Consider the following 22,871-nt stretch of genomic DNA (forward strand, 5'->3'; position numbering starts at 1 on the left):
AAAATGTTTTGATGTTACTTTAACACCTATTCTAGGCGAAATGGAGCACATTTCTATGCAAGTTCCTGCCCATCTCGTCTAAACATGAAAAAAAAAAAGAACATAAATATCTAAAGAACTAAATTTAAACACATTCACTCATTTTTGCTACGTCCAAACATAGCCGTTCTCCTTCTGAATCTACTGTTTTGGGGAACAGTGCAATGACAGGTCTGTGAAATATGAATTGCGCAATTTCACCTCTCTCTCGCCGATTACACGGCAATGAATGAATTGCACCGAACCTTACTGTATTTTTAACGGTACGGACCGGCAACGGTACTCACCGAAAGCCATCACGGCCGCATCCCTGTACTGCCAGTTCTCCGACCTGATATGCTGCGTGATGAAGGGGACGGCATGGGAGACAATGTCGTTCTCGCAGCAGTTGGCGAGAAGCATGAGGCAAACACCGGCAGCTTTGCACGGATTCCACTCGTCCTCATCGTCATTTTCGTCTTGCTGTATGGGGAAACCGGGGGTGGAGTGGATACATCAAAGGAGAATCCATCAAAGAGGGTCGAACAGCATTAATTATGACATCACAATGGGGTTGCCACGATTCACACATAAAAGTCAGAGAGCTTCCAAACAGCTACTGTAAAAGTGGTTATCTTCATGCAAGTATTTTTTCATGCTTGGCTGGGCGAGATGAATTTCGCGTGTTTTTAATTCCGCGGAATCAAGACATGTATTAGTGGAACATATGACAGGCAGAACTATGTGTGTGTTCTTATTTTCGCGCTGATTTCTGGTTGCGGGAAATGCGCCAAAATGTCCAACTTTATCAGCAAGATATTGTCTTACATCCTATAGGTAAAGCCACAAAAATTCCTCAAATGGGGGACACTCTAAAGCTCTTGTTGGAACACATACAGAACTTCACACAGCGTATTAACCCTAAAAGGGCCGGGGGGGGGGGGGGGGCGGAATCCGCCCCCCCTCAACGTTTCGTGCTATAATTCTGTAACGCGAGAAGGCCTCGTCGCGAGGCTTCTTGACTTTGTTTGTTCAAGTCTTGCGCAACTTTTGAGACCAAATTTATGACATCCGTGCATACTTTTGCGAAGCCACGCCCATTTTTGTACGGAATATCGCCCCAAAATGGGCACAATTTTGTGATTTTGTGTACATTTCCTATGGAAAACAGTGCTCTGTCATGAAAGTCATAAAACCTGATTATTTTTACAATAAATCACTTTTATTGATTAGTTTTGTGCTAATCATGGTAGAAAAGTGGTCAGTGACAATTTCCAATAAAAAAAAAGAAAAAACAAAAGTTGAAAAACAAGGAAATACATAAGAAATTCTGAAAACAATAAAATAAATAAGAATTGAAATGAGTTTTGGAAGTTTTTGTGATGTACAATTGTTGAATATGCCAAAACAGATTTACAGATCAAAAATTAGACTCTCAATTCTTTTAATTAGGCTAAAATATGATCTTGAGCTTAATTTGCATAATTAATTAATTAAAATTAGAAATTGCTTATTTCAAAAAATCTTATGACACAGTATTGTAGATTATGACGCGGGTCTCACGCATGCCAAATTTCATCGCGATCGCACCACCGATGGCCGAGATCTCGGGGGGGGGGGGGGGAGGGGCGGAATCCATCCCCCCCCCACCCCCTGGTCTGAGCATAGCCAAAAAAGCCCGGCCCCTTTAGGGGGAATTAGGTTGATTTTGGAGCTCTGTATCACATCATGACCAAAATGTTCTGGGAATAAAAAAAAAAAAATGTACAAGGTATGTATGTAACTGGCCTTTATGCATGGGAAGCCTAAAGGCATAATTAGTAGGTAAGACAGAATCAATATCTTTCTGACCATGGAATGTACAAGTGAAAATTTCTCACTGAATCTGCAGTTCACTATCAACTAGATTCAGTGTTTTGTTTTTGTTTTTTTATCCAATATCGAATCTGACAAGGATTTACAGGGACTAGGGGGAGGAATGAGAAAGACTGCAATAATGACAGGTCTGACTTATGCTGTATGCGTGTCTGTATGTCTGTACAATATGTATGTGCATGTGTGTGTGTGTGTGTGTGTGTGTGTGTGTATGAAATGTCAGCATGCCAGTGCATTGAACTTACCTGCGATGTCAAGGTCATTACAAGAATCTGCACCAGGTACTCCAGCGCCCCCTTGGCATAAAATCTACTTGTGTTTTCCGGCGGTCTCCCCATCTCTTCTGCCTGAAGGTCAGATCACAGCAAGGGGAGAAAGGTTGTAACAAGACTGCCAAAAATACTTCACCTACCTCATCCTTGAATATCAGACATGAGTTCAAGTCATGAGTGATGGGGAAAAAGTTTTACATGATATCGCGTGTATTTAATACAGGCGTGCTGTACCATCTTCCTTGAAAAACATTTCTACCCTTGACTGCAAAAGCTAATAATCTGCTATGCAAAAGCATGAAGTCCTAATAAAAGATGGAACCTTCCTTTTATTAGGATTACAGTTGATTTACTTTTGTTTTTGACATTTCAGCCATTTCAAAACCAATTTTCATCAAATAAACTTTAAATTCCTCTTAGAATTGTACGCTATTTAATATTTCCTACATGTAGGTGGTTTTCTAATTATCTTGCAAGGAGTTAAATCTGATTTCCCCATTTCAACCAAAACAACACCATCAATGTAAAAGAGATGGAGATACAGAGGGATAGAGGAATATATCAATATAGAGATAGAGGGACAGAGAAATATTATATAGAAAAAGAGAAATAATGCCATAGTGAGCTGGACATGAAGATATTTGAAGAAATGGAGATATAGAGAGATAGAGGAATATATCGATGCAGGAACAGAGAGGAAGAGAGAAATATATAGAAAAAGAGAAATAATGTCATAGTGAGATAGACATGAAGATAAATAAAGAGAAGGAGATACAGAGAGATAGAGGAATATATCGATGCAGAGATAGAGAGGGAAAGAGAAATATATAGAAATAGAGAAATAATGTCATAGTGAGATAGACATGAAGATAAATAAAGAGAAGGAGATACAGAGAGATAGAGGAATATATCAATGCAGAGATAGAGAGGGAAAGAGAAATATATAGAAATAGAGAAATAATGTCATAGTGAGATAGACATGAAGATAAATAAAGAGAAGGAGATACAGAGAGATAGAGGAATATATCGATGCAGAGATAGAGAGGGAAAGAGAAATATATAGAAATAGAGAAATAATGTCATAGTGAGATAGACATGAAGATAAATAAAGAGGAGATACAGAGAGATAGAGGAATATATCGATGCAGAGACAGAGAGGAAGAGAAAAATATTTATCGATGCAGAGATAGATAGGGAGAGAGAAATATATAGAAATTGAGAAATAATGTCATAGTGAGATAGATATGAAGATAAATAAAGAGAAGATGATACAGAGAGATAGAGGAATATATCGATGCAGAGATAGAGAGGGAAAGAGAAATATATAGAAATAGAGAAATAATGTCATAGTGAGATAGACATGAAGATAAATAAAGAGAAGGAGATACAGAGAGATAGAGGAATATATTGATGCAGAGAGACAGGAATGGAGAGAAATATATAGAAATAGTAGACATGGAGATAAATAAAGAAATGGATATACAGAGTGATAAAGGAACATATCGATGCAGAGATAGAGCGGGAGTGAGAGAAATATAAACAAACAGAAAATGAAACAAGGAGACGCTCTAGGGCTATCTCACCTCTGATGCTTCAATTGCTAGATCCATTTCTTCATCGCAGACATTTGACCAGAACTCGATTCCTTGCAGCCGAACTTCATCGATATCACTCTTCATTGCATCTATTGTGATCTAGAGTAACCAGAAAAAGAAACCATGATTAATTGACAACTAGCAATACTGAGATGACTTACAGATAGCTACAACTACTACTACAATTTTAATAATTACTTTTTACTATTACAATTATTACTATTCAAATTAATGAATTCTGGAGTTAATTTTTTCAATTGAAACTGACTAAAAATCACCTTTCAACATATACTAAGCACAGAATATTCATTGTTTGATGAGAAGCCATGATTTAAAAAAAAAAAAAATCATGGGTCAAAAAAATAATTATTTCTCAATCAGTTGGAACAAATATCAATACTACATTGGAATGTTAGGATATACTTCATACTATTTCTACTAGAAGTGCGTCTTCTACTGCTGCTGTTGCTGCTGCTGCTGCTGCTGCTACTACTACTACTACTACTACCACCACCACCACTACTACTACCTACTACCACCACTACTACTTCTCCTAATACAACTACAAAGACTAATATTAGTTTCTGTTTACTGTCATTGTCATCCACACCACTATCATTACTTCTGTAATCATTATACTATCACCATTACAGATGTCATCACTGTTATTATCAATATGTCAAGTAAAAGTGAAAGTTATGTAAACCGAGGTCTGCTTACAGCGAAAAGGGCATGGCCCATGTACTGTTCCATGTGTGCGTAGTAGAGCGACATGATCTTGACTAGGCACTGTAGGGCGGCCACCTTGACTTGTGTGTCCTTCACCTGCGTGGCTTCACAGACCACCTGCATGATTATGTGTCTCTCTCCCTGCAAAAGGGGGAAGGGGATGGAGAATAATATACAAATAGTGAATGGTCACGAGTGCAATGGTACAAGATTTTGCACGAGGTGAAAGATAGAGGCGCTCTATTCAAAGAGGCGATGCCGAGTTGGATAGTGGGCCTCATCTTTCATCGAGTGCGAAATCTTGTTCCATTGCAGGAGTAAAGACCATACACTATTTGTTTTATACAACACCTTGAACGTCAACAGATATGGTCCACACAGATTCTTAAAATTAGCACAGAAATGGCAACCATTTTCCATGAAAGACGAATAAGTAGCCGCACAGTTGCAGTCACAGTGTACGTACGTACACGAAACGAAGTTCTTTACAAAAATGAGTGACAAAAGTATGTGCCTGTAAGCGCGCATGTAATTGTTCAGTGCGCGTGGCAAGTGTTTGTTTATTGTGGCATCAGAGCTGTGCGATGGAACAAAAACTTCCAAGTCAATCTTGACTTTCAAGCACAGGACTCAATGGAAATGGGTGATGTTAGCCATGCGCTATCCATTTTTGCTCAAACAAAATTGCACGGCTGACAGCCAGAGCATGCGACGGAACGTTTAACTAAATGTCACATTAGGTGTTGTATAAAGTCCCATTAACCCTGCCGTTACCACCAGCCACTACATCCTGCACTATATCAACGGAGCTGTGATGTGTTGGTCCTGGGAGAGTTAATGAATCAAGCACTTTAACCCGTTGAGGACGAGTCCCGAGTATACTCGGGCAGGTGTCTATGGGAAATGCGTGTTGTAGCAAAATCAAACCGTCCTCAACGGGTTAATAAATTTGGCATAAGAGAAGAAGGAAACACCAAAGTCAAAATAAGATATTACACTGTAACAATAATCTTAACCTGTTGAGGACTGTTTGATTTTGCTACAACACGCATTTCCTATAGACACTTGTCCAAGTACACTCGGAACTCGTCCTCAACGGGTTAAGAAAAAAAAAAATCAGAGTAGTTCATGCAATTATCTTAAATAGCACTGGCTTACCTAGTATCAACTTAGTTTGATGCTGCAGTTGCTACATGTATGTCCAGAGAATATGCAATATGCATTAGCTCGCATTTACCAAATGCAACAAGTGAAAATACACAAGTCTACAACAAACTGATGCATGATTTTAAATATAAACACAAAAGATGCAAGGACAGCATCTTCAGAGATCTACAAAAAATTAACAATGACAACAAAATATGCCATGAGCTCAGGTGGTTCAGAATGTGTCAACCTGAAAGTGCCTTTCTACGGACTGGCACAAATCTCACACCTGCTAAGTTTCAATTGTCCCTTTCCTGTCACTCCCAACTTTCACATAGATCAGTCCTGCAACAGTTCATTCATTCATTCGTCTTTCCTGTTGTTCTTTACAACATCTTGTTGTTGTTGTTGTTGTTGTATTGTTGTACTGTGTTGTTGTTGTTGTTGTTGTTGTTGTTGTTGTTGTTGTTGTTGTTGTTGTTGTTGTTGTTGTTGTTGTTGTTGTTGTTGTTGTTGTTGTTGTTGTTGTTGTTGTTGTTGTTGTTGTTGTTGTTGTTGTTGTTGTTGTTGTTGTTGTTGTTGTTGTTAGCAGCAGCAGCTATCCCCTCAAAAGTATGGGGCTGACAATTATGGTACATTGTTTCCGTTACACTTCTGCCCACAAAAGTTTGGCCCATTCTTTGGCCGATTCTTACCGCTTTTTCAAAGTTTGCTTTGGTGATTTCTAGCGAGTTCAGAAGGGCTGTGGTGGCAGCAAGTTTGATGTGCATGCTGGAAAAGACATAGAAGTATTCAGTCAGTAAAACATATCTCACTGCTAAGACGACATTTCTTTTCTGGTCTTCTACGACTTCGACTAAAATATAAGTTACGGTCAATACATTGTAACTTTTACTTCAATCTTGCATTTTTCTTTTTCTTTCCCTTGTCAAGGAACGCTACATTCAAAACAGATTACACATAAAAGGAAAATAATAACAATGAATAAAATATACCTTGCTCTAACCAACACACATCTTGACACTCTCACATAATACATGTATCATCCAATACAATGACTTTTATAACCTATGCTGTATTTACAAATTCAAGAACTGATAGAGCATTTGCAATACGTTTGTTTTCTCATCAACTGACATTTTTCTATTTAACCAAGACGCTAAACTGCCTATATTTGAATAGAGAGTGAAGTCTGGAAGACGCAAGACAGAAAAGTGTGAGTTTTCCAAGGGCTACCAGTATTCAGACATAAAAAATTTGGGACATTCAAAAGAACAAATCAGGGAGATATACAGTATGTCCAAGAAAAATTACAATTTGATTTTTGAATCTATAATTTCCAATATGATTAAACTGTCTAAATGCTACTTCAGGGTCTTAACCCTATAAAGCCCAAGGGGGGGGGGGGGCACATTGTGCCCCCCTACCATATTTTCGTTTGCCACTCCTACACTCTTCACCCGATTTCAACCAAATTTGGTGACTTTTCCTAAAATCTTATTGCAAACATTTTGATGTATAATTTAGCTATGTCCAATATTGTTAGTTGCCATGGCAACCATAAACTGACAACCATGTTCATCAGATTTTGCATGATTTTCCATTCCAAGTTCAGTTAACAATATAATAATGGATGAAATGGTGGTTTTCTTGGCTGTAATTTGCTGAAGGACCAAATTGTGAAGTAATTATGGTTGTGCATTACCCTGAAATGGTCTTCTTATTATTTCCTTTATTTTTTATATGACATAGGCATCAAACAATAGATATAATAGAAATAATCGAAAATACAGCATTTTCGAAAGACTACCCTTTTATTTTGTGTTATTTTCACACAAGCTTTGCCGGTAATATCATTTGTATATCATATTATCAATCTTCAAACTCAAAATATCAATATTTTGGAAATATGAAATGTGATGCCAATATTATGTACCCATTCCAAGCAATACATGATAGGTTTCATATATTTTTTCATATTGTAATGAATAGCGCCCCCACATGTTGACCTTAAGAAATTTCAACCATAACAAATAGTGAAAGTTGGCTTGCTTTTCCTTTGTGGTAAATATGAAAATGATTGATATAAAATAAAAACATATATACTGGGGATAAAGAAATACAAAGAAAAAACATGATTTTAGCATATTTCCTATGTATCTCTTTATATTTTGGTAAATAGCGCCCTCAGTGGATGACCTTGGAAAATTTTGAATGTTGTGTCATGTAGAGTATGAGTTGCTCTACCCACGTGCCAAATATGACAGTCATACATCATATAATAAAGAAGTTATATAGGGGGGGGGGCATATATATATATAAAATATAATATCTTTGCTATATTTTGCAGAAAACCCTATTCAATTTGGTTATTAAAGTAGTCACAGAGAGCTGTAAATCTGTGTAAATCATGTCATGGGTCTGATTCTTCTAAGTTCAGCACTTGAATGCTATTGGAACTACATATTAATGTGTGAACACAGTGGACAGAACTTGGAGGGAAGGGATTCCTGATATGCTCTACAAAACTCCTCAGTTCTCTTTGACCACTGAAGCAAATCCGATGTGGTTTTCTGTATGATGTGGGTAAATAAAGTTATAGTTTTAGACCCTGAAATTATATTTGGATTGATTCACTATTTTTGAAGTCATCATTGCGGAGGGTCACGTAATTTTTTGGGGGGATGTACGGTATACGTATTTGTGTGCTACAGGCATGATAACTTGGGAGGCAATATCCAGATCAGGAAGGATTCTCGTGTGAAGCCTAAAGAGATAAGATTTCTTGGAGCCTCCTAAAAAATTGGGGTTGGAGGCCCTGCAACCATGATAAGACAAAGAACAGGTAGCAATTTGAAATATCGAAATCCAGAATATGCATAGACTGTGTAAACTCAAAATTACAGATTCAGCATGCACTTATACAGATGTTAACCACAAATATACAGATCCCCAAGTACTAAAAGTACAATCGGGGCTTACTTTGCTTCTTCTTTTCTCATTCCCTGGACAATGGCTGTTAGGATTTCATTCGAATGGGCTGCGACGTATTTCAGTTCCTGTTTGGATGGAAACAGTCAATCATCAGAACTTGATATATCTGAGGTAGTCACTTTTACGAGGTGCAATACTACCAACAGGGATTAAAATTTCACTGGCAGACAACGCTAAAAGTTGATTATGTCTAAAACTTCAGGAGGCAAAGAGTCTTAAAGAGAAGTGAAACCCAAACATGCAATCGGATTGAGTAAATGCAGCAATATTTATAGTAGAATACATCAGGGAAAATTTGAGGAAATAGACAGTCCCATCAAAAGTCATGAATTTTTAAAGTTTTGGTGATGAGACCGCTGGATCAGAAGATGACAGCTAATCATGACGTCGTTATTGGAAAATGATAGAAAGAAAATATGAAGAAAATTCCACAAAATATTTTTTTTACATGAAAAGTACACAACCACTTAACTTGTTTAATGTTTGTCAAGGGCTCTATTACTACCCCAGAGGTACACGTAGGTCTAGTGCTTTTTCATTATGCTAGAAAAGTGAAAATATGCTGAATTTTCATCAGTTTCTTTATATCATTTCCAATTTATGATGCCATGATCTGTAGTAGTCTTCTGATGCAGCAGCCTTCAAAAGTTCATAACTTTTGACCAGATTTTTCTGATATCCCTCAAAAACCCAGAGTGCCACACTCTAACACCCATCTCATGAGCATACATATTATGAGAGGTGAACCACATGTCTTATCCAATGCCATGGGGGATGTACCCTACAGCCATTTGTCCCACAAATCAAAGAAGATTCTGGGCACCACTATTGAAGCTGTACAGATATTTCAGCAAATAAGGAAGTCACAGATATTTTCACAAGATGTTTTCACAATTTGACACGAGGCTTATCATAGGTGCACGAAAGCCTGTCTGTTCATGATATTTTTGTGTCATTAGATATGCAGCCCAACAATGATTTTTGAAATTCACAAAAATTTAACCCTTATGAAAATATTACAAATTTTACAGTAGTACTTGCTATTCTTGTATGCCAGCAAATGTATCTGAAACCCTCTTATACCCCCTTTCACAAGCAAAAACCCTGGCTCTAATAATTATGACATCTTGACAGATGTAAACATGCCTCTTGCAATGCACTATGACAAGCGCAGGAAGCTAACGCTTTCTATACTGTACATCCAAAGTGTTACCCTGTACTACGTACGTATGCCCTTTGTAGCGTGCTATGCCCCAGACAATAGTACTTACTATATCCTGACAGATGTAGCCTATGCCTTCCAGTGAGCTCTCCTTGAGAAGCTCGGTGCCCTGGGCCGGGTTGAGGACGTTGTTGACCAGCTGTGGTATTAGTTCGGGCCAGAGCTCTGAGGGAAGTTCTGCGCAGGCGATCCCAGCTATGCACTGGGCCGCAGAGCTGGGTCTGTGTTCCTCCGTGCCGAGTGTTAACAGTACCTACAGAAATTAAGATGAGTGTGACTGATGGTTGATGCTCTCATCAACAGTGCATAAATTTGTCTTCGTTTTCTCCAAGTTCAGTCATTGTTGCACAAGGTTGAAACATTAGTGTGCTGGTCACTCAAAAATTGTGAACGAATAAATGACTCGTGTTGTGATACACAGGCTAACAAAATCTGCATGAAATTTAGACAATTTTTATCCAAAAAAAAAAAATATATAGTCATCTACTTTTTTTTTTTTTTCTTCTTTTTTTCTTTGTTGTTGAATGCTTGGTTTCTTTTATATAGACCAACAAAGATTAGAAAGAGGACTGTCTACAATCATTCATGAATTCCTGAGTTTGGAACAAAGTCTTCAGAGCTCTCATGTCCAAAAGCCAGCCAGAAACATATTCTGGCTACATTGCAACTAAATACTTAAATTTCCTTAAAAATTATGGTATGCAGTTAATATAGTGATTAACCATGAGCTCTGGGCAAGGTAAGGGTGCCATTGGAGCCAGTTGCGTATAGACTTTCATCTCAATATAAAATATAACAAAACAACACATTTAAAAAAACACAACCACAATTCTGAACAATGTCACTTGTTTCCACAACTTTTACCACAGAAAGACTGTACACTGTGCTGGGTCTTCCACTGCAACACAAAACATGACACATTCCAAGCTTTCATGGCAAGGTTTCATACTACTCCCCTTTTACAGTCAGTGTATGTGTGTCTGAGAGAGAGAGAGAGCTCTAGATACATTATGCACATTTAATTCCAGGCAAAAGACATAGTGTGGGCAACGACTACTGCATTTTAAGTGGAGTGAAGAGTTACACATTATATAATGTGTATTAACCCGTTGAGGACGAGTCCCGAGTATACTCGGGCAGGTGTCTATGGGAAATGCGTGTTGTAGCAAAATCAGTCCGTCCTCAACGGGTTAAGCTGATGGTACAGGTCACTGACCTGGTGTTTGACATTGTTCCTGACGTCCATGGAAAGTGAGAGCCATCTCTGCTGGTAGGCCAGTTTCACCGTCGGGTCTTTGGATGTGAGGGCGTTCTTCAGCTGCAGGCCAGCGGCGATCCGCGCTACCTGGCCGTTGTTGGCATCTGCGAGAATCACTGCCAGTTGATTGAGGAACCCGGGCTGTATAAACATAGGATGAACCACAGGAAGAGGGTATCATGTGAGCCAATACATCAATCTGAACATTAATGACTCCCACCCAGTTGGCACATGACGGACGAATATCATCAGGGATACAAAATGTACATGTATGTATGTCACAGGCATTGTAATAACTAATCCAACGCTGTGGTACTGTAAATCTTAATATGTCCCATTTTTGCCAAAGACCCCTAAATGTGAGCATCGTTAAAAAATGTTGTGATTTTTTTTTTACCTTGGAGTATTCAACAATGAAATAACATTGAAAAAATCCCTTCACTCTACAATCCCAATGACTGGATTTATATCATAAAATCACAGGCTTACATGATCTGTGAAATTGAATTAAACTTCTCAAGGACAAACACAAATCAGCAAATGGGTTTTTCAAGGCCAAAGGAAATTTCAAACAATTCTGACAGCTCAGCTTGTAGAGCCCTCATCTATAGTGTGTGCATTGTACACAATACAGTATGTCCCCCCAAAAAATTACAATCAGATTTTCAAATTGATAACACCAAATACAAAAGTATGACTGACCTGTCTAAATGCTACTTCAGGGTCTAAATGCTACTTCAGGGTCTTAAAATATAACATCTTACAGATGGTGTAGCTCTATTTTGCAGAAAACCCCATTCAATTTGGTCACAGAGAAATGTAGATTGTTGTAAAGCATGTCATGAGTCTGATTCTTCCAATTTTAGCACTTCGATGCTCTTGTGTGTGAATACAATGGACAGAACTTGGAGGGAAGAGATTCCTGAGATCCTCTACAAAATTCCTCATTTCTCTTTGACCACTGAAGCAAATCGAATGGGGTTTTCTGTAAGTTGTGGGCAATGAGTTATAGTTTCATACCCTGAATTTGTATTTAGATTGATTCATTATTTGCAAAGATATCATTGCGGAGGGTCCCGTTGTAATTTTTTGGGGGGACATAGGGTATGGTATACAACATATATGTACATGTCAAAGACACATTGAGATATATTCAACACTTTACAATGTATGACACATTATGTGTGTTGCAAAGCACTGAGCAGACGGTGACTGTACTTGTAGACTGTTTGTCCGCCCACGGCCACAAACTCTGCGATGATACAGTGATGTATTCACGTTATGGCTATGGTGTGTGCGTTTAGCATTTTTACTGGGTCCAATGGAATGTGGTCAATGAGGTTTTCCATTTTTCAGGAAGTTGCACAGCACAAAAGAAGAAAAAAAAAAAAAAGAAATACACCATTAATATGCCCTCATAAAGTTCATGACTGTGTGCTGGCAAGTTCATCATCAACAGAACAGAACCAGACCGCACAAGCACTATCACTTTACTCGATCAGGTCTGAGAATGCTATGCTAGCATACATCGTAACCTAAGGCATGCATACATGTACAATACTCAGTTCCTCCTTCTCTCTCTCTCTCTTTCTCTCATTTAAAGGGATAGTAAGTATACAACATTAGTTGTTAGTTGTGTAGTTATGGCTGAGATGGGGATTCAGGTGTCATTTTTTTTTCTTTTTTTTGGGGGGGGGGGAGGGGGGAGATAATTAGAAACCACTTATATATGAAATACTAAAGAGCATACAATCTGAGAGGATTTAGATGTTTTGTTTGATGAAGATCAGTTTTGAAATGGCTGAGATATCCAAAAACAGAGCAAAACAAAGAAAGTGGTCCTAATAAAAAGGTGGGTCATACCTTGTAGCCACCACACAAAGATAAGAAATTATTCAAAAAAATTTTACCGTCGCATCCTTGAAATTGCTGCCTCGCTTGAGAGTTTGTGTGGAAGTTTGAAATGTAGTATTCCAACCCTAGTGTTTCCCTTTTACAGAATTTATTTATAATCAGGCGTATTGACACACTCTACACAGTTTCTATCCTCAAGGCATGTGAGAATCTGACTTTTAGCACACATTTTGTATCATATGTACTGTACTTGCCTCTTCAGTTCTATCAAAACCTTTACTCTACATACATACTATATTGTCTACAAATTGTTTCACTTTTGAATCTGTGCAGGGCATACATACTGAATCCATCTCAACACATCCGTTGTACGTTCGTACATGTATTTTACTCATACATTTGTACATTGTATTAAAGGGGATGGTTAGTAACTGATCAGTGGGAATCAGAGGGAATGCAGGGGGATGACCGTTCCAATCCTTGTGGGATTCAATTAAGAGTACATTATATATCTATTGTTGTATTAAAATAATTTGCTTCAGAATGGTCTCATATTCAAGTAATGTGCACTTCAATGTTTCCAGGTTAGCATGCCTGTACAGTGTCGGGCGATCGTTAACGGCCTTTTTGAGAATTTTGGGAATTCTTTCAGTGCTGAATTACATTGTATTCACTGGGAGTAGTCGCAGCTGTAGGTAAACGTTCTCCTGAATTATGAATAATTAATCACATTTGATGGTCTCAAGAGGCCCACTCATTGACATGCTCAGCTGGAACTAAGGTTCAGCTCACTTTCCTAGCAATTGCTGGCACTACACCCTATCTGCAGTTTGAGGTCCCTCTGAAAACGTCTGGAATCAACCACAGGTACGTATAAGCTTCTACTTGTGGCTCACCATGCAGTGAAAATGCCAACATCCCTAAATATATAACGTGGCCCCCTTTCCGCGCCCTGGGTTGGGCTCGGCAGGGCTGTTTCCTTACCAGGTCCCGGCTGGCTGCCTGCTCCAAGAATTTCTGTGCACGTTCCAACTCCGCGGTATCTGCAAACATGAAAGAAGAAGTGTGAAACTTTAATCGGCAGCACAAATCAATGAATGCACCCTGGCTGTATGATGCCCCCTTCTTTACACTGTTACACATGATCAACAATGTAAATTTGTAATCAATACCTGATCAGTTATCGCTCAGAAACCGAGTACACAAACTCCATCCCAACAACTACAACAACAACAGAGAAACCATGCTACTGTAGGTAGTACAACAGATCCCCCCCACCCCCTCCCCCCCCCCCCCCCCACCCCTGCTGCCCTACTGCCATGTAATAGCAATCAAGCACAGGACCGTGTAACTATGTAGGACTAGTAATTGGGAAATTTGTGTGTGTGTATCATCTTTTTTCTTTCCCATCTGATTTGTGCAGATTAAACAAAAATATCCACTGCTTCCATTTTAATACTTCTCTTCTTAATATATGTATGCGGTTAAATTCAGAATTTCCAACTTTCAAAAGGACAAGGAGATCATTTCTTTAGTAAAACTTCCCCCAAACTTGATGGGTTAACATGCATGTGCCCATTCATTTTCTTCCCCCCAAAAAGGTAGTTCTAGTGGCACAAGGCAAGTGGGTCCTTAGTACACTGGACCCTACATGCATTGCACTGGTTTATTCCACTTTTTTTGAATTTATAACAGGTCATATAAGAATAAAGGAAAGGATTGGCCTTTACCAATTAGCACGTAAAATCCCACTTGTATATTGAAAAGGGGCATCTAATGAAAGTGAAATTATACACATCCTTCAATAAACATGGAACACTGATTAGATCTGAAACCAGAGTCTTGTTTACATTATACCGATGTACAAGTCTAAATGTAGTATGGTTATCAATGTACTTTAAGATGTATTCACCCATACAACCATACTTCAGAACTGAAGCTACACATTAAAATCCATTTTTTATCAGATGCATGACTACATGTATGTACAATGGATGCATACAGACGTTTGAAACAGGGCTCAAGTTTAACATCACATATTATTAAAGGTAAGATTTGCTTTATTCTCAAAGCTCCTGAAGTCATGTGTAATTATTGAAAGAATATGTAAAAGTTCAAAGTTCACTGAAACATGAATGTATACAAGATTACACATAAATCATGTCCTACATGCTGTACATGTACATGGAGAAGCATATCATCAAGCAAACAAACACGAGTCTGTCACTGTCTGTGGTCTCCAATGTCCCCCGGAGCAGAGTCATATTTATTGTTCACGGAGAACAGTCCATTGTGCGATGTACAAAATGTACTTTCCCCCGGAAAAACCTTTAAAACTGCAAGATAAACACATGAGCTGATACACTGTTAACAGCAACAGATGTTTTGCTCTTGCAAAATACTCTTAATCAAATTCTGGCGCATTGCCAGAGAAGAGTAGATGGAGAACTACAAGCAACCAAAACACAAATTTTCTCTTGTTGCGTTTCACCATGAGTGTGTTCAGCATAGAAGTTCGAGTGCATATCTAGAAATACAGGGCCTAGTACGTTGTACATGACGAGTATGATAAAAGATATGGCCTTGTGGGGCAAGGGCATGGAAATGTAATCACTCTTCCATGACTAAAGAGGTCAAAGAACTTTGATCATCCCTCAATTCTCCCTACTGCAAATAGCTCTCCTAATCTGAACGTGTGTGGCGCTCTATTTTTTTTTAATGTTAAAAATGGTTAATTCTTGGGATATAAACTTCCAGTTATAAACGCATGATATAATGTACGCCTTTAGGCAAACTGAACACTGAAGTACAATGTACTAGCTAGTATTCATAGATTGTATCAAATTCTGTCTTATAATCTCACGAATAATAGAGTTATTTTCTAATCTGTAACTTTACATTTGATAAATGGGATTCTTCTATGAAGCAGCCCCAAGCTGGGCCGATGATGCCAAACGATGAAATTACGGAAAATATCCATGGATGAAGGAAATGACAAAGGTGAAGTTCCCAACAGACAAAGTTCAGCAGAGAGCGTAGAAAAATCTGCTTCGCAGGAAACACCACTTCGACCTGAAGTCAAACTTGTGTATTTGTTCGAGACATTTCCAGAAAGGAATGCACAATCAAAGATCCTACACTATGTAGGATCTTTGGTACGATTTTCCAGAACCGCAAAACTGGAAGTATACACAAAGTGATTGATTAGATATCGGTATCGTGAGGTTGTATTGCTTGATATCGGCTATATGGGCTAGGAAAAATTATTATTCCTATTTGCATGAACATATCATCATGAACTGCTTTATACTTTTTTTTATAAAAGGATTAACCTGCGTCCTGATGATGATAAAAAAGAGGGTTGTGAACCAAGTGTAATGAACATGAAAATGACAGGCACTAGAAAGGAATGTTTTGAGATTACAATGATCATAAACCATGGTAAAAAGTGAAATATGTGATGCTTATTTAATTTAATAATACATGCCTTCATGCCTTAAATGGTTAGTGGAACAGGGGCTTAATATACAATTGTACGATATCCATACATCTGTGTCTATCTGTATGAAAACACTTAAATAGTTTTTTCAAATTTCATCAAATGGAAAATTTGGATGTGTCTGTGTGCAAAATAAATAAAGTCCAGGGCCAATATCACCAAGATATCAAAGGTCAGTTGGGGTCAAATTCTGTATCATACAAGCCAGAGTGATCCTTTGAAACAGATAAAAGAGTGCTGGTTCTGTATAGTCCAAACATGTACAATGTACATGATGTATTAAACACCATGCAAAACATCATGTATTACAGTAAGCACACGCATGCAAGCAAAGGCAAGTTTAACACCTTAATACGTAGACCTGAGCTCGCCCACTTCAGTAGCAGCAGTAGAATGTGCTTGCACTATCTAAAAACAAAGCACTCTACAATTAACTGCCCATTATGCATTTAATGCAGGTTGCATGTTACGCATGCACTGAAGTAGTTTCTACACTATATCATAACTGTGAACATCACAAATTCCCAAGCACTCAACTATCATACTCTTGCACACTGCTCTACTGTAGTATTTGCCTATGGTATGCAGGCTGGTCCACAACGTACAATTTTAGCATTGCAGATGTCATACTGTATGGATTAAAGGGGAAAAAAACCCAAGATTGATGAGCTCAATTTTATAATCCATGCTTGGTGACAAAACCACAGCAAACACATCTCACAGCCCAGCAGTAAATCAAAGCTGTGAGTCAATTTGAACATTTCAATTTAGAATTCAACAAATTGCTGTACCACGTGGGGTGACATCATGACCTGATAGATATAATTTGTACATTGTAGCACGTCAGTGTACATTGTAGAGCGAGCTATAGATTACTGCCAGTAGCTACATGTACAACTCTTTTAATCCAAAAGTTCCTTCTCCGCCCTCTTCCCCACCCCTCACCCCTCACCTCCAACCCCCGACTGAAACTGAGCTAAATTCCTGGTTATTGTCATTGTCGCATTTAAATTCACAATCGTCTCTATAATGCATTTCAGCAATTCACATAACGCACAGTGCGCTCCTGTTATAATGAAGTCCTTGAGTCCGGCGGTTTTCTTTGGTTACAGGTCGTATGATATCGTAATTTCATTATAGCCAAACAGTATTGTACATAAATGTATTTACATGATAAACTTTTGACGTAAATTTTTACTTTGTTGTAACGAGCATTTCAGTATTCAACCATGTTTGTTATAACGGAAGCGCACTGTAATCTCAAATTTCACTGAAAAATAAAAAACTGCAGACTGTTCTATGATTTGTATCAAGACAGCACCATCTACTTTGCTTCTAATGCATGTTCTGTTAGAGTTTGTCTACAGAGTACTTTGTCACGTCATCATACACAGCCACCAACATGCAGGCATCATAAACCAGAGAGGTTCAAAACAACTACTATAGCTATTTGGGAGACGTTCTGCGAAATAACTCGGCAGTGTAAAGATACATGTACCATGTAGTGGGAAGGCTGACCGCACTCCGAAATTCGAGAATCCCTGCAACAGAACTACATAGACTACCCTATATCACTGATCTCTAAGTATAAACACAGCAGAAGCACCTTACTGATATTGAAAGTGTACAACAAGCCTCGATGCACATCAAGTGTATTCACAAAGCCATAAGGAATTTTATTCTATCAGGCCTGGGCCCCGTTGCAAGAAAGTTGCAATCAATTGCAAATAATTGCTAATTTTGAAACAACCATTCTGATTGGCTCAGGGTCTGCCCTGTTAAGAAGACATGCATGCAACAATGATTTTGATTGGCCAGTGACAATCAGTTGCAAGTTGCGTTTAAACGCAAAGTTTCTAGCAACGGGGCCCTGCACTTGCTACCCTCTCACTACTTCCTGATCACTATTACGTGTACGCCTAGTCTACATGCATTATTGCTGAAATTAGCCAGCCACGCTAATGTATCGTCAAAATTGGAATCGTATGTATGACGCTCCTGAATTGTGAGATGAATGCGGTAGCTGCCCTTGATAGGATGTACGTATTCTTTCTTCTCTCCTTCACTCTTTCACTCAGAGCAACAAAAGGGAGCTAGAACGACAAAAAAGAAAACCTAAAGAAAAAGTATAACCACCAAAGGAAAATTTCTCAATCTGTCCCAGTTCAGAAGCATTTCAAAAGCCATCATACCCTGACAATTCATCACATTTGCTACGTGTAGTTAAACTTCAGCAGAGCATGTGCCTCCTCCATCAGGTGCATACATGTATGCATACAATGAGCAGCAAGTCAATCTGGAAGTAGCATCGAATTGTTAATTCTGCACGCACTTGTCAATTAATGTTTATTGCAATAATTTCATTATTTATGGCCAAATTTACATGTACACTACACATCATAATGATCTTGTAGAGAAGCTGAAACATGTGAGAATGAGAATATAAATCTGTAACCTACAAAATATCAACCAGAGTCACTTTGAGGTCAAAATTTAAACTGTGTGCAGACCCTGGGTTGCCTTCAGTAATATGCATCCATGTACACATAGATATACTATACAGTGTACACTGTATCTCAAATTCTACACAACCAAATTCTTTTTGAGATCACTTACATGAAATTGAGCCAAATTGGTTGCTTGAAACTTGCTATCGATGTCGACTTTCATGTCATATAAAATTAGCTCAAAGCAACTTGAGCACTCTTAGGGAGCTATTGGACCACACTGCTCCCATGTGCACAGTATGAAATTAAAGTTAATCGTCCAATATCATGCAACACATCTTTCCCATCCGGTCTGGAACTGAAAGTTGATGTAGAAAACTACAATTATTAAATATGGCCAACTGAATTCAAAGAAGAAAACTGATCAATGTGTGTGCTTGTGTCTGCCTTTTTGTCGGTCTGTGTGTGTTTGCATGCGCTCCATCAGGAATTTCCCTTCTCAAACTACTTCATTCACTTTCCATAAATTTTTCGGCAGTGTGTTCATACAACCAAATGCATGCTTCTTTACCATCCGGCCACACGCATACAATTGTATATGGTTGTAACCATACAGGTACGTACATGTATTCCGAGGGGCTGGATACAGCTAAACGCATTGTGTGACCGTGTCTTTACACACACACACGGAGAAGCTGGATATCAACGCATGTATTGTGTACAAAAACCACTGTGTGTAGCCAGTCAGACATCGCATGACATGGGCCAATGTACGAGTCCATCACATACCACCAGGGTGGTCCACAACTTGAAATTTGAGCATGTTGCAAGCTCAGAATCTAAATTGCAGAAATAGTATGTGCATGGAGCGCACATCCCGAGAATGCAGTATGCAATATTCCGCAGCTTAGAGCCCTTTTTGCTGCTTACATTCAATGTTTCTCTCATATGTTGCACACAAATATCTGTACAGTACTACAATGTACCGGTAACTAGGAAGTAGTTTGATGTTTTTAATGTATTGCACATGTTTTTCACGTTGTAATGTACACTTTATTTTGAACTTGTTGAAAATTCTTGAGGATGTTGCATATAGCATGTTGCTGGCTTAAATTGAGGATGTTGGAGAAGAGTTGAGGATGTGCACAAGAACTTGAAGATGTTGCAGTGACATGCTGAAACCTCTCATGGACCATCCTGCACCATCACCTCGCAAAGCGATGATAATAACCCCATTAATCAAACCTGTTAAACAGCTTCATTTACTTGCAATATATTTTTAGCCTTTTCCCATTACAGTGTACATTCTCATGGTCTTTATTTTCTTTTTATATAATGCATTTAAAACTACCATCGATTGGGCACAGAGTGATTTGGATCAATCGCAACACTATAATGGAGTCTATAGTAGTGATCAGGACTTCGGCTGCTAGCTAACACTGCCCTGGCCTGCACACGTCGTGATCATGTGTATTATGTACGCTGTAAACACAAACATAATGTGCATATCGAAGAGCATGAACAGTGCAGCTTTGATGTGTACATGAGTATGTACAATTGTACAGCATGGTATACATACCTTGGATAACATACCTTGGATGTGGGCGTAAAGTTAGACTTAACTTATTTGCCCCTCGGTGTCGTCATTACATGACATTAATAACTTTTTGTTAGGCGCTGTGCAGTATAACATGGACAAAGAAATATCCCTTCGGGGTTGTATTTGTTCTTGTCTTGACTCCAGAACCTCTCTAAATTAGACTTGAAACTATTCACGGATGGGCTGTCAACTACAAATGATGGTAACTTATTCCACTCACTAATAACTCTTTGAGAGAAAGAGCACTGTCTCACTTTGGACTTTACATGTTTCTTCAGTATCTTAAATTTATGACCACGCGTCCTTCCTCCAACTGAGAACTCAAAAAAGTCTGAGGACTTCATATCATCAATCTCCTTCACAATCTTAAAAATCTGTATCATATCGGCTCTATGTCGTCTATATGCCAATGAAGGCAATTTCAAGTGTTTAATACATCAATGGTGTACATGTACAGGGTATGCACTGCATTACATGTATATAGCACTATCACCAAGTCGCCGCTGACTGCTGCACCAGCGCAGCTGGCTGTATGGCTGGCTGGCTGCATGCTGGCATGGCCAAGTCGCCGTTGATCGCACCAAACCGGAGGCTCCAGGTTAGAAATTAACCTGTTGAGGACGTGGGACGGACTGAATATCCAACAACACACATTTCCCAGCCATAGACACATGCCCGAGTATTCTCATGACTTGTCCTCAACGGGTTGCGATCTTCTTCGAGAAAATTTGTAATTGCATTGGAAAACAAATTAATGTTTGTGACAAGAAAGAAAAGGAGCAAAGATGGTGTGAATGAATTGGAAACCATTTTTAGAAAAGAGCTGTTAAAAGAAAAATAGGCTATTTCTTCTTTTTTTTAACGGGCTGTGGCTACAACCACACGCATGTGAGCGGACGGGCAAGACGCACGTGTGGTTGTACATAGAGAGCTCTAACATTACACTGCCAATTTTAATAATTGGTTAGAGCCAGAGAGGACTAGATATCTAGCGTTGGCGTACCTTGGTACATTGATTTCAACTCCTGGTCATGATAACATATACCTACATCACATTTTACCTAGAATCTGCTAGACAGCTAACTTCAGTCTTCAGTTTCATCATTGTTCATGTCACATGCAGGCAGCGTATGATGTTGAAAATCGCTGGTGAAAATGGTGAAGAGTGAAGTTTTCCTAATAGCGATAGCATGTCAATATCGATACATAAAATTTTACAGACGCTTCCTGATATGAAACCAGTTTGGTTTCATATATGATTGATGTTGGTTGAAAGTAGAAATAAGAATAAGATATCATCTAACGTTAGATCTAACAGTTAGATCTTTGACTTTATAGAGTAGAAACTCTAGATCCTCACATAGTAACATAACAGCATTTCCTGCGTGATTTTGGTGCAATTCAAACTTGCACTGAAAAAGAGATAGGTTACAAGCGTATGTAAGTGTAACGTTAAATGTTTACGAAAGCACATAAGCTTAAAATTCTAACATTACACCCCTGCCGTGTTGGGTGTAGGGGGAAAACATGGCATTGCCAATGTCACTGTCATTAAAAGGCACCAGCACTTCTCACACAGAGAGAGGGAGGTTCCTGCACTGCAGTCGATGACGATTAAAACTGAAAATTACATACAGAGCCCCATTGTTGTGGGAAACCATGAAGCAAAGAGAAAATAGGCATAAAATTCTAATGTCAGATATTAGTGGATTTAGTAACATCAACATTCTATTTGCTAAGTCATGGCATGCAATTGCAAGTTCAGTTCGCCACCAACCAGTGCAGCCATGCAGCATTTGAGGCCTATTGCATATTGGCTATGAGGCGTCTACAGACTCACTCACTCACGGCACGGGTAGAAATACACTGACATTAGATGAATGACATGGGTGACATACACATAGCACTGGCGCACAGTGCCGCTGCCGATCCGTGCGATCCGCCTCGCATACTCACCGGGAGAAACAGTTTTCTCTAAATACGCCACAAGATCCATCTTGATATTCCTCCAATGATTCCACTAAAGGAGGATATACCTAAATAATCAACTGAAGCTGAGAAAGGAAAACGTGAACAGCTCAATTTGATCTCGAAAGAAGATTCTCCCTAGAATGATCCACCTTTGGCGATAGTACACATGGGGCGCCAGTAGAAACACAGCATTATGGGAAGACTGGGAGAGCTCGCGAACCTTTGAATAGGAACCCGTTGTAAGCCATTTCATAATTGGCTAAGGGAGAGAAGCCATCTAGCTATCCATTTTACAACACTCACCCCACAAATAATAGTTACTAAGCACATTGAGACCACTGTCGTCCTAAAAGAGAGGGTGAGCTTTCCGGCATAAAGAAATCCTTGATTG

The 22,871-nt window shown here is 38.8% G+C and overlaps 1 protein-coding gene across 1 annotated transcript in view; it reads right to left on the reverse strand.

Moving 5' to 3' along the window:
* Positions 1 to 22,633, reverse strand: part of LOC140245343 (importin subunit beta-1-like) — a 40,759-nt gene extending 18,126 nt beyond the window's left edge. The window contains exons 1-10 of the mRNA XM_072324922.1: positions 22,466 to 22,633; positions 13,948 to 14,006; positions 11,068 to 11,250; positions 9,901 to 10,104; positions 8,618 to 8,694; positions 6,331 to 6,406; positions 4,481 to 4,630; positions 3,749 to 3,859; positions 2,139 to 2,240; positions 327 to 501 (exon numbers count right to left, since the gene is read on the reverse strand). Of these exons, the coding sequence (XP_072181023.1) occupies positions 327 to 501; positions 2,139 to 2,240; positions 3,749 to 3,859; positions 4,481 to 4,630; positions 6,331 to 6,406; positions 8,618 to 8,694; positions 9,901 to 10,104; positions 11,068 to 11,250; positions 13,948 to 14,006; positions 22,466 to 22,505 (1,177 nt within the window). The 5' untranslated portion in view covers positions 22,506 to 22,633. The remainder of the gene's footprint in view (positions 1 to 326; positions 502 to 2,138; positions 2,241 to 3,748; positions 3,860 to 4,480; positions 4,631 to 6,330; positions 6,407 to 8,617; positions 8,695 to 9,900; positions 10,105 to 11,067; positions 11,251 to 13,947; positions 14,007 to 22,465) is intronic.
* Between the last annotated feature and the right edge of the window lie 238 nt (positions 22,634 to 22,871).

The sequence above is a fragment of the Diadema setosum genome, chromosome 22, assembly GCF_964275005.1.
Source record: "Diadema setosum chromosome 22, eeDiaSeto1, whole genome shotgun sequence".
Lineage (NCBI taxonomy): Eukaryota > Metazoa > Echinodermata > Echinoidea > Diadematoida > Diadematidae > Diadema > Diadema setosum.